At 44.9% G+C, this 15,512-nt stretch overlaps 1 protein-coding gene across 1 annotated transcript in view; it reads right to left on the bottom strand.

The window, feature by feature from the left end:
• The window catches only part of TNFRSF21 (TNF receptor superfamily member 21), a 91,131-nt gene that overhangs the window by 27,172 nt on the left and 48,447 nt on the right, over nucleotides 1-15,512 (bottom strand). The window contains exon 4 of the mRNA XM_018568043.1: nucleotides 11,070-11,335. Within this exon, the coding sequence (XP_018423545.1) occupies nucleotides 11,070-11,335 (266 nt within the window). The remainder of the gene's footprint in view (nucleotides 1-11,069; nucleotides 11,336-15,512) is intronic.

Below are 15,512 nucleotides of genomic sequence, written 5' to 3' on the forward strand. Positions count from 1 at the left end.
CACCAAACTTTACACTTGGCACAATGCAGTCAGGCAGGTACCGGTCTCCTGGAAGCCGCCAAACCCAGACACATCCATCGGATTGCCAGACAGAGAAGCGTGATTGGTCACTCCAGAGAACACGTCTCCGCTTCTCTAGAGTCCAGTGGCGGCGTGCTTTACACCACGGCATCCCACGCTTTGCATTGCACTTGGTGATGTAAGGCTTGGATGCAGCTGCTTGGCCATGTAAACCCATTCCATGAAGCTCTCTATGTGCCAATCTGAAGGCCACACGAAGTTTGGAGGTCTGTAGCTATTGACTCTGCAGACAGTTGGTGACTTCTGTGCACTGTGACAATTTCTGTCCATTTGTTCACGTACTGTTACAACTGCAATTTTGTTGCCCCAACATAGTTATAATGGCCAATTTGTTGCTTGCATATTGTCATGATTGCCCATTTGTTCACACAGTGTCATAAACCCCATATAGTCACAATAGCCCATTTGCTACCTACATATTACAACAGTTGACTAATTGGCTGCCTGTGTGTTGCATACAATGTCCCATTTGAGGGCCACATACTGTGGGGATAGCCAATTTTGTGCCTACGTATTTGAAGTCACAGCTGTTTAGAAGTTTATAGTTCTATAAATGAGTCCCCAGAAGGCTCATCGCTATGAAAGCACGCCGCCGTTATCCTTCTGTTTCGCCATGGTGCGCTGCTATTAAAGCCTTCGATTTTTTTCAGCTCGCCTGCAGATAATCTCCTTTCAATGTTATTTATTTTTTTACCGTCTGGATTATACCCAAAACTTTCAGATACAGAGAAAATGCTGCATGCACTTTTTTTTCTGACCGCACCAGACCAGAACGCATGCATTGATGTGCCACGCGCTCCGGTGCGGGTGATCACACTGCGGTGCCATTGACTTCAATGCACTGCCAGGCCCCTCCCGCCCCAAAGCAAAGTGAGCCGGGCCGGGATGCGATCCAATGCTTTCCAGCACCCAATCAGGTCGGAACGCACTGGGGCTGGTGTAAACTAGCCCTTAGTTCTGCCAATTATTAGCATTATATTTAAAGTAGTATTAGACTCTCAATATTTTGTCAACAAATGAAAGCAGATCATACAAATATACATCGCCCAGCAACGTGTTTCTTTACATTTTTACCCAAACACATACAGTCATCATGTTTCTGGACAGCTCCAACTCTCTCAGCTTGGCTTCCCTGAACTTCCTGTCCAGTCCAGGATCACAAGGGACAGAGCAGTCTACAGCAGATGTCTACCTGCTGTAGAGGGGCTGAAAGCAGGGGAGTGTCTGGCCTTGCTGTGCCTGTGTATTTGTGGATGTAGTAGGAAACTAGCTGCACTCCTTACCGGAATAGTAGTAAACCTGCGAAGCAGGTGGGTGCTCGTAGTGACCACGGACGGCACCGTGAACAATGTATTTGTGAACAGTGTATTTGTGGAGACACACACAGCTTACTAGCACACACAAGGGTGGCACCATAGGACCCTGCAAGTGAAAGGAGTCACCCTAAAACAGGAAGTCAGGGCCAGTGCTCAGGGGACCAGCTGATTTTTAACATCAAGAAGCGGCATCCTTTGTAAGTGATTTAATCAGCATTTGTAATAGATTAAAAACTAGGGATCCACCGATACTAGTATGGGTATCAGTGCAGATACCGAGTATTTGGGCAAGTACTCATACTCACCCAAATGCTCCGATACCTTCCCCGATATCGGAACTTCCGGTCAGAGGAAGATTTCCTCTGATCGGCAGTGTCGTAGGGGGAAAATGGAGCCGGCTTCCCGGGAAATCAGGAAGCCGGGCGGCAAGTAATGACCAGCCTCCCAGGAAGCCGGCTCCATGCTGACTGGATGGGAAGTCGACTTTCCAGCAAATCAGCATAGAGCCGCCTGCCCAGCCAATCAGAAAGCCGGAAGGCGGGTCATTACTCGGCGCCTGGCTTCCTGATTGGCCGGGAAGCCAGCTCGAAGCTGATTGGCTGGGAAGCCAGTTTCCCGGTCAATCTTTATGGGATCCTGTTGTCCTCTGTCAGTATTTACGGACTGTCAACTGCCTCTATTAACATAGATAGTTTATATCTCTGCATACTTTTGCACAAATCTATCTCTGAACAAACTCTTTGGTAAACCTGGAACGTATGATCTCTCTTATTTCATTTTCATGTTCTCAGTCCTGTTTATCCCCGGTTACCTCCCACCTGTTCACCTGTTTGGTGATTGCGAGACAGCATGTGGGACCAAAGATCCAGCCATCTTTGTGAACATGAAGTGGGTTTTGTATTGTTATTTTATTTTTTATTATTCTCATTAAGAATTTGGTATCTGTGATCATTATACCTAAACCTATTTTGATGTAATGTCCTAGAATACCTCCAACCTCCCTGAGGAAGCACATACAGTTGCGAAACGCGTCGGAGATTGGGCCCACAGTGGATCATACAACTATTACAGAAATCAGGACTCAAGGAGTCCATGTTATATTAATGAATTATATATATATATATATACACACACACACACATGTATGGGCACCAAAAGGAGGTAGCTTGATTTCAATGTAACATTGTATCATGTCAATGACATTTTAATTGTAACCAAGTCTTTATGTATTAAATATATACGTTTATACAAAACCATGTATGTTTGATGGACGTTCTGTATGGTTTGGACACTTTTAAAGCCCCGCTTTTCTTTATCTCTCTTGTACACAATTGAACTGACCAATCAACATGAAGCCTGCTTCCTCTGCAATCAGGAAGCTGGGCGGCATGTCATTACCCGGCTCCATGCCAGTGGAAGCACCTGTATCGGTACCAGCGAGTACTGAAAGCAAAATAGCGGTACTCGTACTCGATATCAATGAAACGGTATCGGTGCATCCCTATTGAAAACCTTTAATATCACTTTAATTTCATGATTACCACTGAAAATAATTGGAATGTATAGAGAAGCATGTGGGGGAGGGATGGGTTAAAAAAAAACAGACCACCCCCCCCCGGTATCCACTATGCTAGACACGCCATTGCAGTTCAGAACGGCTGCATATCTAATACATTGACATTTCCAAGCAATTAAGGTTTAATGAAGACCTGCACACCCATACACTAACACCGCCCATTAATATAGTGAAGAGCTGCTGCCATACATCTCCGGAACAGTGCGCTCTTCAATGACGTCTCAGAGGATTCATCATCAGTCCTGCCTGGGATTGATTTTAGAACAGAAGGATGAAAAAAAGGTTGAAAAATAAAAGAAATGTAAGCTCAACGAGAGGGAAGCATCAATGAAAACGAAGTTGTGGCGTCTTTTCATTGCCTGCAACACCGGCCATTGGCTTTGGCATTGGGAAAAAAATTGGAACGTAAAAGACAGAGAGACAAGAGAGACAGAAGACTGAAGGACAGCGAGCAGGTTTAAAGATGTGACCCCAATTATCATATTCTCATACTATTTATTATTACAGGTATTTACATGGCGCCGACAATTTACACAGTGCTTTACATAGTGCACATTCACATCAGTCCCTGTCCCCAAGGAGCTTACAATCTAATGTCCCTATCTCACATACAGGGCCAATTTACCTTCCAGCATGTCTATGGAGTGTGGGAGGAAACCGGAGTGCCAGGAGGAAATCCACACAAGCACAGGGAGAGCATGCACACTCCTTGCAGATAGTGATAGTGACCTGGCCGGGATATGAACCGGGGACCCCCAGTGTTGCAAAGCAGAAGTGCTAACCGCAATGCAATGATAAACTTTAAAATGTTATAGGGTCTCTGTGGTCAAAATCTAAAAAATAAATCTGTATTTCTTAGGACTGCGGAAATTAATGATTAATCCCTCGATTAATCGTTAATTTTTTTGATCGATCAAAACTATTTTGATCGGAACTCACCTCTCCGCCGGCTTCCGGGTCTTCCGTCGGAGATCCGGTGATGTCACGGACTCCTCTCCCCCTCCCTGAGTGGCTCTGCCGGCTAATGAAGGGAAGGGGGGAGGAGTCCGGTGATGTAGTTGTCCGTGATGGGATTTATTTCTATAATGAGTTTCCAGAAGCTCTATTCCACTCCCAACAGGCAGATCCATCTAGAAGTTTGTAAACTTACTTCTAGAAGATGCCCGTAGGATGGACTTCCTCCATGCACTGACACCATTTCACTCAGCCCTGTGAATAAGCACTTCCTTGTACTTCCTGAAGTACAACTCAATGTCTGAACAATGTAACATTATCATTGCGTGCTGGTAGCAATGCATGATGGGATATGTGGTCTTGGGAAATGGAGATTGCATCACATCAAGCAGCAGGGAAAGAGACGCAAAGCACACTGGGAATCCAGGAAGTTGTTGGAAGTGATGGGCAGATGGAAGGCAGCGCTCACTATATAAAAGTGATTTTTTTTCCAGTCAGCTTTGATTGTATTATCGGAGACAACTCTACTCTGTATTCCTATTACAATGCTGATGTCATAACAGGAGAGGACATGCTGGACTTAAAAACTACTATTGAAATTAAACTAAAGGAGTTGTAAATATTTTTAGGTCTGCAGATTTAATTAAAAACAATAATCCTGCCATGAGGGTCCTTATTCAGGCATTGGAATGGGCTGCCATAACGCCGCGCACATTAAGGCGTGATATAACGTGCATGGCCTAAGCACACCACGGAGGACAGTGAATGAGCCCTATAAAAAAAAAGCTACTAAGACCCCGAGTTGAGTTCCTGAATCCTCTGCTAACGGACTGTTCCAGGAGCCTCTCCAAGTAATAGAAATGCTCTCCACACAGCCGACCGGTCTTGTTAGTGGCCCTTTTGTCATGACACCAAGGCTCTACAACAAGGGTAGGCAACCTGCGCCCTCCAGCTGTGGCGAAACTCCAAATTCCACCATGCATCTGGAAGTCATGCCTGTGGCTGTCAAAGTCTTGCAATGCCTCTTGGGACTTGTAGTTTGGCCACAGCTTGAGTGCCGAGGTTGCCCATCCCTGCTCTAAAACTAGCAGACCCTATGAAGTCTTTTGGTGGACACTCTTAACAGCCAATGGGTAACGTCCACCAGGAGGTGACAGGGGCAAGGAGAACCCCACCACATTACAGAGCAGAACTGGGACCCGGCCAGTCACCTGACTAGTTTTAGGTAAGAAAAAATGGACTTTGAATATTGTTTTCTTTTTAAAAATAAAACTATAGATTTAATAGAGGCGGGTAGAGTGGAAAAGGACATTTTTGGCCGTAAATAAGCTTTTATGGTGTAAATATTTGTGTTTTTGTAAGCACTTACTGGTTTTCCATGAGCAGCACTTTTTCTTAGCAGTAGCACTTTTCAGCCATGCACTTGGTTATGATACAGACACTATTTTGAAAAACTCTATAACTATAAAGTGTGAATGGAGGAAACAAATCAGAATTTGGAGCTGGGTCTAATCCTCAGGGGGACATTTTCATGCAGTTCCAGGGGTTTATTAAAGCCCAACTCTAGCCAAAAATGTCTTTTTGGGGGTTTTTGGATAGAGTGGGGAAAGGATAGAAAGAGTCTGTCAGTTTTGTTTTAGTTTGCTCCCCCGATGGTGCAATTTCCTCTTCTTTTCCTTTTGGACAGGAAGTGATAGGAAATCTCTCTAGTTGGGACAGATTGCATCACAAGTTATTAATATGGTCAGTGTCTTCCTGTCTGAGGGATAATCCCTCCCCTTGTTTCTTGTCCTGCCAACAAGGACAGGAAGTGAGCGGAAATCTTTTTAAAGGCCCCATTCACACATAGGTATAGTGGGAATGCGCGTTGCAGTGATGCGTGTTACCACGCGTTTGTGTCACGTGTTTTGTCGCGCATACCCATTGATTTCCTGGACACGCGCCAAACGCGGAAAAGTAGTGCACACAGAAAATTCTGCGACATGTTTCGTATTTCTTTCCCGTGCGTTTGTGTACGTTTGAACATGTGGAAAAAGAGTGCGTTTGCTTAACTACATTTGGGGTGCCATTACCTAGTAATGCCACTGCAAGTGTGTTTTGTGAACACATGTCAAAGCACGCACTTTTGTGTGGACCCTGATTTGGGGCTCTGGTGAAGGGGGCATGTCCCTGAAAATGCATTAAGCCATAATATCATTGCAAACTGGACAGTCAACGTATGTTAGCTGGTTATCTGTACATCAAGGTTCATTGCGGTCACCATCAGACTCGGATGCGGTACCAGCCTAGCGCCTACTCTGCTGTTTTGATGCATGTTGCTGTCAACCTAATGAGAGTAGATTTTTATGCTTTAAAATAAAGTTTATTGTTGTAACATCACATGAGGGAAAGGCACTTTTCTTGTTTTTTTTTGTGTGGGCCCGCATAAGGCCCTGTTCACACCAGGGTGTATGGCGAACACACGTTAAATGTGCAGAAAAGTGCGCACAACCATGCGCATTCATGATACGTGCACAAACGCAAAACACGCTTGTGCTGTAGGTAATGGGACTCCAAACACGGCCGAGCAATTGCATTTTTTCCACGCGCATATGAGAACGGGCATGACCGGGACACTGGTAGAGGCCCTCCCCTAACCCCCCTACACACACACACACACACACACACACACCTTCTGCTGGCAGTGAAAGGACTAGGGATGTCCCGATACCGATACTGGGCATTTTTCAGGTGTACTTGTACTCCTGAGAATGCTCCGATACCGGCCCTATACATTTTTAGACCCCATTCACACTGCGCGATTTGCAAATCGCGCGTTTGTCGCGCGATTTGCATTTTGCGCAAATGCTTGCATTGCAAAGAATGGAATCCCGGCAAAATCCGCTCCAAAAAGGGTCCTGCTGTAGCGACGGAAGACCCGCGACAGCAGGACCCTTTGCACCATTGCCAAGCATTGAACGATATCGCGGGAATTACCGCGCGATAAAATCGCTAAGTGTGAACGGGGCCTTAAACGGATCGGCTGCTGAAGTACCGTGCTTGTGGGGACCTCAGCAGCCTGCTGCGGACCTGGCGGTAGCTGTCCTTGGCAGTGCCTGTCCAGCCACATATCTCCTTTTCCTCCTTCCCGTCGCAGGCACATCCAAGGACAGCCCCACACTGAACAAACAGCCCCGGAGATGGCAGAAGATCAGCACCTGATTTTTCAGCCCAGTGCCCGATCGTTCAGCTCGGTGTCCGTCCGCAGAGCATCACATGCAGCCTGGGGACATCTGTACACAGCCTGGCAAGACGCAAACGGAGCCCTGGTGAGATCTCTTCACAGCCTGGTGAGACGCAAATGCAGCCCTGGTGAAATCTGTACGCAGCCTAGTGACACGCAAACGCAGCCCTGGTGAGAAACTGCCCTATAATCATTAGGATGTATTGTTTTAGAAAAAATGTTACATGTCCCTTTAAGAAAAAGTATCGGTAATTGGTATCGGCAAGTACATGAGGGACAGTATTTGGTCTTAAAAAATGGTATCGGGACATCCCTACTAGAGACGTCCCTGCCACATTATAAGGACTGTATTCGGCGATCAAGAATAAGGGTTGAGATTTTCCTCTCATGCCATTGCATATTCTGATCCGTGCTCACCCAACTAGAAATAAAAATCAATAGAAATACTACATGTAAAATGTGACATACTGTGCGTGAATAAAAATAAATGTCTAAGACTCTCACCAAATCCCATCATCTGTAAAATGTGGGATGAGGCCATACTGGTCTACGAACCATGGAGACCTCGCATCAAGGGAGTTTGGCTTACCAATATGTCAACAGCTTCAGCAGGGAGCAAGATAACATATCACACGATATCGAATTCAATGTCAGCGTGCCAGGAAGGAGCTACGCTGAAATAAGACAATCCTTGGAATATTGATACAGATATGTCACTGGTTACATAGAGGAGGTCTGATAAGGTTCCTGGGAGCTGCAGTATTGATAGACGGGGACAAAAACCCAGAATGAAAAGTGTTCTGTGTATACAAATGTAACGATTTGTGTTCTGGTGAAATACAGAAGATGTGTATTCCGAAATAGAATTAAAGGGGTGGGGGAATCTAGAAAGAATCGTTTTTACTGCAATTGGTCTGGATACCGGTGTTCTATCAAAGATTGTGACTGGGTTGGAATGTGTGACCGGTCATGTGGTCACATATTTTAAAGTAATCACACCCACATTTTTGGCGTTGGAATATGTGACCGTCAAAAAACTGAAGCATTCCAATGCTTTCTTAGCTGTTGCAGGGTCAGATCGGCATCGTAGATCCTATGTGCAGGAGAACCGATCTGCCCTGGAACAGCTGATCGATTCTGAAATCTCACTTCTATCCGACTTTGTGGGATGTGAGAACGCAGTCACAAAGTCGGATAGAAGTGACATTTCAGGACCGATCAGCTGCTCCAGGGCAGATCGGTTCTCCTGCACATATGATCTGAGATGCCGATCAGCCCTGGAACAGCTGGAATTCTTCACCTTTTGCCGGTCATATATTTTACCGCAGAATAACTGGGCGGGATTACGTTAAAATGTGTGACCACATGACCAGTAACACATTCCACCGCCGAAAAACTGGGCGGTATTACGTTAAAGCGTGTGACCACGTCACCGGTCACACATTCTATAATAGAAGTCACCAGCACTCGATGATATGTGCAAGAAGTAAAGCACTTTTTATTGAATCGCCATATGCGTCATACAGCCTTCGTATTATCAGTCACACATTCAAACGCAGTCACAAAGTTTGATAGAACACCGGAAAGTGTAATTAAAAATGTTGCACTAACACAGCACTGGGATATTAAAGGGGAACCCCATGCCATATTTTACCAATAAATGTGTATTGTCCCTGAATGGTGTTCCCTATAATATTCAAACGGAACCCTTATCCTGGCATGCAGCCAGGGTGGCCAGGAAAGGAAGCTGTACGTGATAGCATGGTTACAGTGACACATAACAACAACGCATATATGTGGCAGCACGGAATAAGGCCCACCTAGTACGGCCACATATGTGCCTACGGCTGACAGCTTAATGATCTTTCCCCACTGCATTACAATTTTCCCCACCGCCATGACAGCCAGATGCCTGACCAGGTTTCCCTGCCACCCTCCAGTTGCTAAATGACTGATCCCCATCGATGACAAACATACAAAGAGACTCTAATGTTGCAAGCAATCCTTTAAAGTAGCAAGACACCCAATGTGAACCACCTTTCCTGTTAAACAGTGCATTCAAGACAAACATGTTTGTAGCTTATTCATTTCTTTTTTCTGTGGTTTGCCTTAAGGTGCCCATACACCTTACGATAATTGTATGCGATCGCGTTTTCGTCCGATAATCGCAAGGTGCGTGGGCAGTGTACAACCGCAAACACTGTACAATCGTACGACTTTTGACTCTCAAGCAGGTTTGAAAACTTCGCTCGATCGTACAATCTTCACAAGGTTGGTGGCGTTTCCGTACGTCAAAAATCGTATGATCTACACTGCTCATGCGCAAACGAAAATACGTGCGGTCAATTACCGTGATTTGTCCAGGTGCTTTTCTTTAATTACGGCTAATTGAACCTTGCGATAATCGGGGCATGATGGGGCTGCCGTACGACAATCGTACGACGGTTCGATCGGACGAAAAGTTTTGGCCGATGATCGCAAGGTGTACGGCCACCTTTAGGTTCTCTGCAACAATCAGCCTGGAGCATTCACCATGTGCTAGATGTTACTAAGCACTGTAGGACAGGTCCGTTCATTGCACACCCGACCCTCATTAATCACCTTAGGGCCTCGCACTATTTTGTTCGCACCGAACCGGACTACAGGCATAATGTGCCTTGCGATCCAGTGCGGCCAATCGCAGTGCGGCCGGAGAGCGTGGCTACGGTGCCATTCACTTCAATTAACTGCCACGCCCCCTCCTGTCCCACAAAAAAGTGAGCCGGCCGCAATGCGAGGCAGTGCGTTCTGGCCAGAATCGGGCCGGAACGCACTGCATCTGGTGTGAACGAGGCCCTAATGGGAACTCAGAACATCCAATTAATGCCTTGGTTGTCTGTTAGTTCATGCCCTGAATAGAGGTCCGTATGTCTGTCTGACCTCTGATTGTTCATGCCTTGGATTATTCCTGTATATATGTTTTGACTGCTACTATGTAGCTTAAAAGTCAACCTGAGAAATTCAAAATGAGTATATCATGAAAATGCATAAACAGAGGTTACTATTAGTGACAGACAGTGGCAGTGCAGTGCAGATAGTTCAGTAGATCCCGCGATATGTGCAAATGAAGATATATGCAAAGTTCAAAATCTTCTCTTAAAGTTGTCCTCCAACCATGACTCTGCATTGGCAACTAATCAACGAGTAATGAGTCAGCCAGTAAAATTATTTAACATGCGTTCAACTAGTGTTTAAAAAATATAAATTTAAAAGAGAACTATGGGGTAATCTTTTTATCCTATAGTTCTCTTTAGGGTCACGGGAAGACATATACTGACCTCCTCCTGTGGCTTAAAGCTCAGTATATAGCAGGCTAGAGCTTGCTATCTACTGAGAACCCCGCAGCTGGGACGGATCCAGACAATACTGTTGAGATCCAACCAGCTGGCTGATAGGCAGAGCCACTGTCAAACTAGAGGCAGAGCCAGCTGTGCCCGCCCCCTGCCACGCCCCTTCCGCCAATAAGCGCTGGAGGATCGGAGAGGGGAGGAATACCTGCGGGGAGCCGTGACTGACATGGAGATCGTGAAGTTAGCGAGCGACGATATGTGTTCGCTCACTTCTATAGAGCCGACGTGTAACAGTTTCAATGTCACACGTCGGCTCTAACTATGAGGATGAGTGTAAATCACTCACCTCACAGTTCACCTTTAAGTAACACGCAATCATTGCAATCTTGGCCCTTTGAATTTCTTATAGGGATGAAAAATCTACATTGGATCACGGGGAGGGCTGGATAGACTTCAGGATCCAGCCAGTCTGAGGGAGAATGCACACTTAAAAACGATCAAGACATTCCATACTTGACAAGAGAAATGGATCCAAAAGGTTGACAAGCGTAACTATAAAATGGAAGTAATAGAAATATTAATTACCATACCTGTACAGTAGCCTCCATGAGGCCACGGATCCTCTCCACCACGTCATTGCGCCGGTGCTGGCGTAAAGCACTGATGAGTTTTGCCAGGCTGGCTTCAGGGCCTCGGATGGTCCAGTGCTGTAAGGCTGCGTAGGCCCGCTCGTGATCTGCAGTGTAACCATTGAAAAAGGCTGCTACTTCGTGCTCGTTGGCATTACACAAGTACTGGTAGATCTCTTGCCACTGGCTGCCAACCTGAGCTGCCACCAGCTTAAGAATATCAATTCCTGAAAAAGTAAGAGAACTGGGTCAGTGCCATGCTTGGAAAGGTCTAAGTCATTAAAGAGATTGTACAAGTAAAACCATATTAAGTAGACTTCATTTTGCAAGTATTATTGTGTCCCCCTCCCCCAAGTACAGTTACTTAATTTAAAGCTTACATAGTGCTTCATTACAGGGGTCAAGCCTTGCAGGCAATGATGGCATGTAACGGAACAGTAGAATAAAGGAAAGCTGTAGATCAATGGCTTAGGTCTCCTACGGAATAGTAAGTGGCAAAGAGACAACCTAATAGGCTAGGAGGAAAATTTCAGTGAGAGCAAGTAGTAGATAGTCACTTCCAACTGGAGTCATTCACTTACATTGAAGACCTCTCACCACTCATCCAAGTGGCTTCCTGAGTTCAAATCAATATTGGGAACACAGCCCAGTATTTACAGCCACACTGGTCACTTTAATCCAAAAATCGATACAAAAATCGATAATCTTTATTTGCGGATAATCTACCTGTGTACGGATACCGTAAACACATTGAGCAAACTTATTGTTTTACAGTAGTCATACATTGAGACAGTGCACCATTGGAAAAAAAGAACATGACAGCAGGTTTGGTATTTTGTTTAATAATATACATTGCCTGTCCAAAAAAAAAAAGTCCCACACTCTAATATTTCATTGGACCGCCTTTAGCTTTGATTACGGCACGCATTCGCCCTGGCTTCGATAAGCTTACGCAATGTCACAACATTTATTTCTGTCCAGAGTTGCATTCATTTTTCACCAAGATCTTGTAGTGATGATGGGAGAGTCAGACCTCTGTGTAAAGTATTCTCCAGCACATCACCAGTATTCTCAATGGGGTTAAGGTCTGGACTCTGTGGTGGCCAATCCATGTGTGAAAATGATGTCTCATGCTCCCTGAACCACTCTTTTTTTGTGCCCGATGAATTGGCACCCTGGCATTGTCATCTTGGAATATGTCCAATGTGCCATCAGGGAATAAAATATCCATTGATGGAAAAACCGGATCATTCAGTATATCCTGGTAGGCAGCTGACCTCATTTATTTTGGCACATAACGTTGCTGTACCTAGACCTATTATCCAACGGAAGGCTCTGACCTTTCTCTTTAGCTAAATCCAGGTGGTGACTTTTTTTTTTGGACAGGGGGAGTATATGTCAATATGAGGGAACAACTTTTGCATTATGCATGCATCACATTTTTAATCCCCTAAATTGGATAAAATTGTTTCTCTAAACAAGACTAAGCTTAAATAATTACCTAGTTTGAATATCTTTGGTCATGAATCCTAAAAATAAAGATTGTCATTTCCATGCAGGCAGAACAGCTGCAATCCCCCCTGAATCCAATTTCTGTACAAACCCGAGAGACAAACAGTCGCTCTGAACTGCCGGCAGGACAGGCTGCGCCCATTAGAAAAATAAATGCTGAGCTTTGAAAAACAACCTGACCCCAAATCCTCCATCTATTCACTTTCTGAATTTGCCATCTTGTGTTTTCCCAGTGAGTAAAGAGTCTGGCACAAGCTTCACTAAACAATCGTTCTGGCAAAGCTCCGTCCTTTAATGGCTGCTGAGCCCAGCACAACAGAGGGATAGCTGTAGAAAGGACGAAGGGTTTTCCTGCTGGCTTCTAGAACAGGTGTTTACTAGGAATGAGGGAGCTGTAAATGTATTCTGACAGCAATCTGACTAAATGTAAGCTGATAACTCATTTGGAATTCAGTTTGCATATCAGTCAAAGGAAAAAACTGGCCTGTTCTGTAATGCACCTTGGGTAGGAATTTCATGGTGGGCAGAGGGATTGAAAAATATTTAGCATAATATAAGTTTATGGCTTGCCTAGACAGGCAACAAATCGGTATCTTCATGATGTAGCTCCCACATGCTTGACGGACTCTATGATGAACAGACTTGATATCTGCACACAAGAAGGGTAACTAAGTGACATTATCATACATAGTGAATACTCTATATTGCCAAAACTATGTAGACACCTCTTGTAATTACTGAATTCAGGAGCACAAGGCAAGGTCCATGAAGACATGATTTGATAAGCTTGGTGTGCAGGAACTTGAGTGGCCTTGCACAGAACCTTGACCTCAACCCTACTGAATACCTTTGGAATGACGGGAATACTGATTACAAACCACTTCTTCCCATAATGCTGATTAAAAACCTACATCACTACGTGATCTCTCAAATGCCTTTTGGGCTGAATGGGCACAACAGACGCAGTCAAAAATCTTGTGGGAAGTCTTTGCACAACATTGGAGGCTGTTATAGCTGTAAAAGGTGGGCCAACTTTATAATAATACCAATGGTTTTGTAATAGTATGGCCAACTTTATAATAATACCAATGGTTTTGTAATAGGATGGCCAACATTGTAATAATACCAATGGTTTTGCAATAGGATGGCCAACAAGGTCTACAGCTTAGGTATCCACAAACTTTTGTATTCCGGTCATTGCTTACAGTGGAAGCTTGATGTCTGCCTAAAAGATTTTCCAAAGCAAAAGCTGCTATTGGGGACTTAATTTTTTTTAAGGCCCAAATCCATCATGATGTTGGTGCCATGCTCTGTATCATGTCCATTGTGTGGCCCACCACGCTCCTGAGTGGTATACCCCTAGAAGATGGGTGCTGAAATGACTGTTGATGGCGCCGCTAAGATCAATGAAGATAGAAGATGCCACCAGCACACCGAAGAAATGTGACCTTGTATTGAGCCTCATATAGAGACCCTGCACAACCCCTAAATGTTGCCATCCTTAGGCCAATGCATCAATAAAGACATTTTTCTTCGGTGTGCTGGTGGTATTTTCTATCTTCGTGCTTTGTATCATTACACAGTACGTGCAGAGTGCTGTGCTAATCACCCCTCAGGGGGGAGGGTCCATGATGTCCTGCACTCACAGGATGTCCTCAGGTCTCTGGGATGAATGACCCTAGGTGTCATTCAACTCAGAAGACTGAAGACATCTATTGGTGGAAATTAATGTAGGTGACAGTCCTGTAGAAGAGACGAGTATTGCAAGGTTTGCTGCTTTTTGCATTTAAACCAGCTGGGAGGCCTTTAAAAACGATTTAGTCATGCTAGAATTGCACTTTCATACCAAGTTTCTGCTAGTCTTTACCTAATTGAATAAAACTCATATGGATCAGGGCACGCAGTGTTGAATTATTATAACGGTGCTGGCTCACTTAAGATTTTAATTGCACGTCTATTTAGCTGTGCTTACTTACTTATTTAGCTGTGCACGTCTATTTAGCTGTGCTGTGAGAGTCTGATCCTGACTCTTCAGCATGAGAGTCAGAGGTAACCTGAAGGCTCATATTTGCTGCCCTATCAACTGCTGAACATCGTACAATGTTTTCCTGCTACTCAGGCTAGGTTGACACCTGGGCATTCCAAATAGGCTCGTTTTTAGCACGTTTTTTTGTTCACCGAAACGCGCGTTCGATGCTCGGTTTTTAACCTCCCTGGCGGTATGATTTTTAAAAAAAATCCTTTTTTTTTTCTCTATCTTTTTTTTCCGTTTAAAAACAAAAAACGTTTTAAACTTCCCGCCGGTTCTGCCCCCCTGCGACGCGGACGCTCGCAAGGGACGGAACCCGGAAGACGGCAGCGGCTGGAGGACACAGCGGGGATCGCGTACAAGCCCTACGCTGGATCCCCGAGTGTGGCTCGGGGTTACCGCTCTGTTAACCCCGAGCCACACTCGGGAATACCGATGGATATGCACGGAAATACGCCTCAAAAGAAGCTCCTGTACTTGTTCGGGCGTAGGGCGTTTTTCTGCACGTCGATCAGCGCTGAAAAACGCCCAGGTGTGAACCCAGCCTAAGAGTGTAGAACAGAACTGCTATAGTGTATCTAAAGATATATCTTGAGGGCAAATCCACCAATGGTTAACGGTCTAAGTGGGAATCAACCCTCTCTTTAAAGACATTTCCGTCTCACATTGTAAAGCTGTAAACATCTAGCAATCGGCCTATTTGACTACAATTTCAAGGTGTCTAGTGGTTGCTTCTGATCGTTAACATTACTTGTACATAGCGATCGTCTGCAGAAAGTGACTTTCCACATGAAAAATAAATTTGACTCTGAAAGTGACGCTGCATGAGCCTGCAACATTGGACTATGTATTCATGTGACCAA

Source organism: Nanorana parkeri, unplaced genomic scaffold (assembly GCF_000935625.1).
Source record: "Nanorana parkeri isolate BGI_ZX_2015 unplaced genomic scaffold, ASM93562v1 scaffold1129, whole genome shotgun sequence".
Lineage (NCBI taxonomy): Eukaryota > Metazoa > Chordata > Amphibia > Anura > Dicroglossidae > Nanorana > Nanorana parkeri.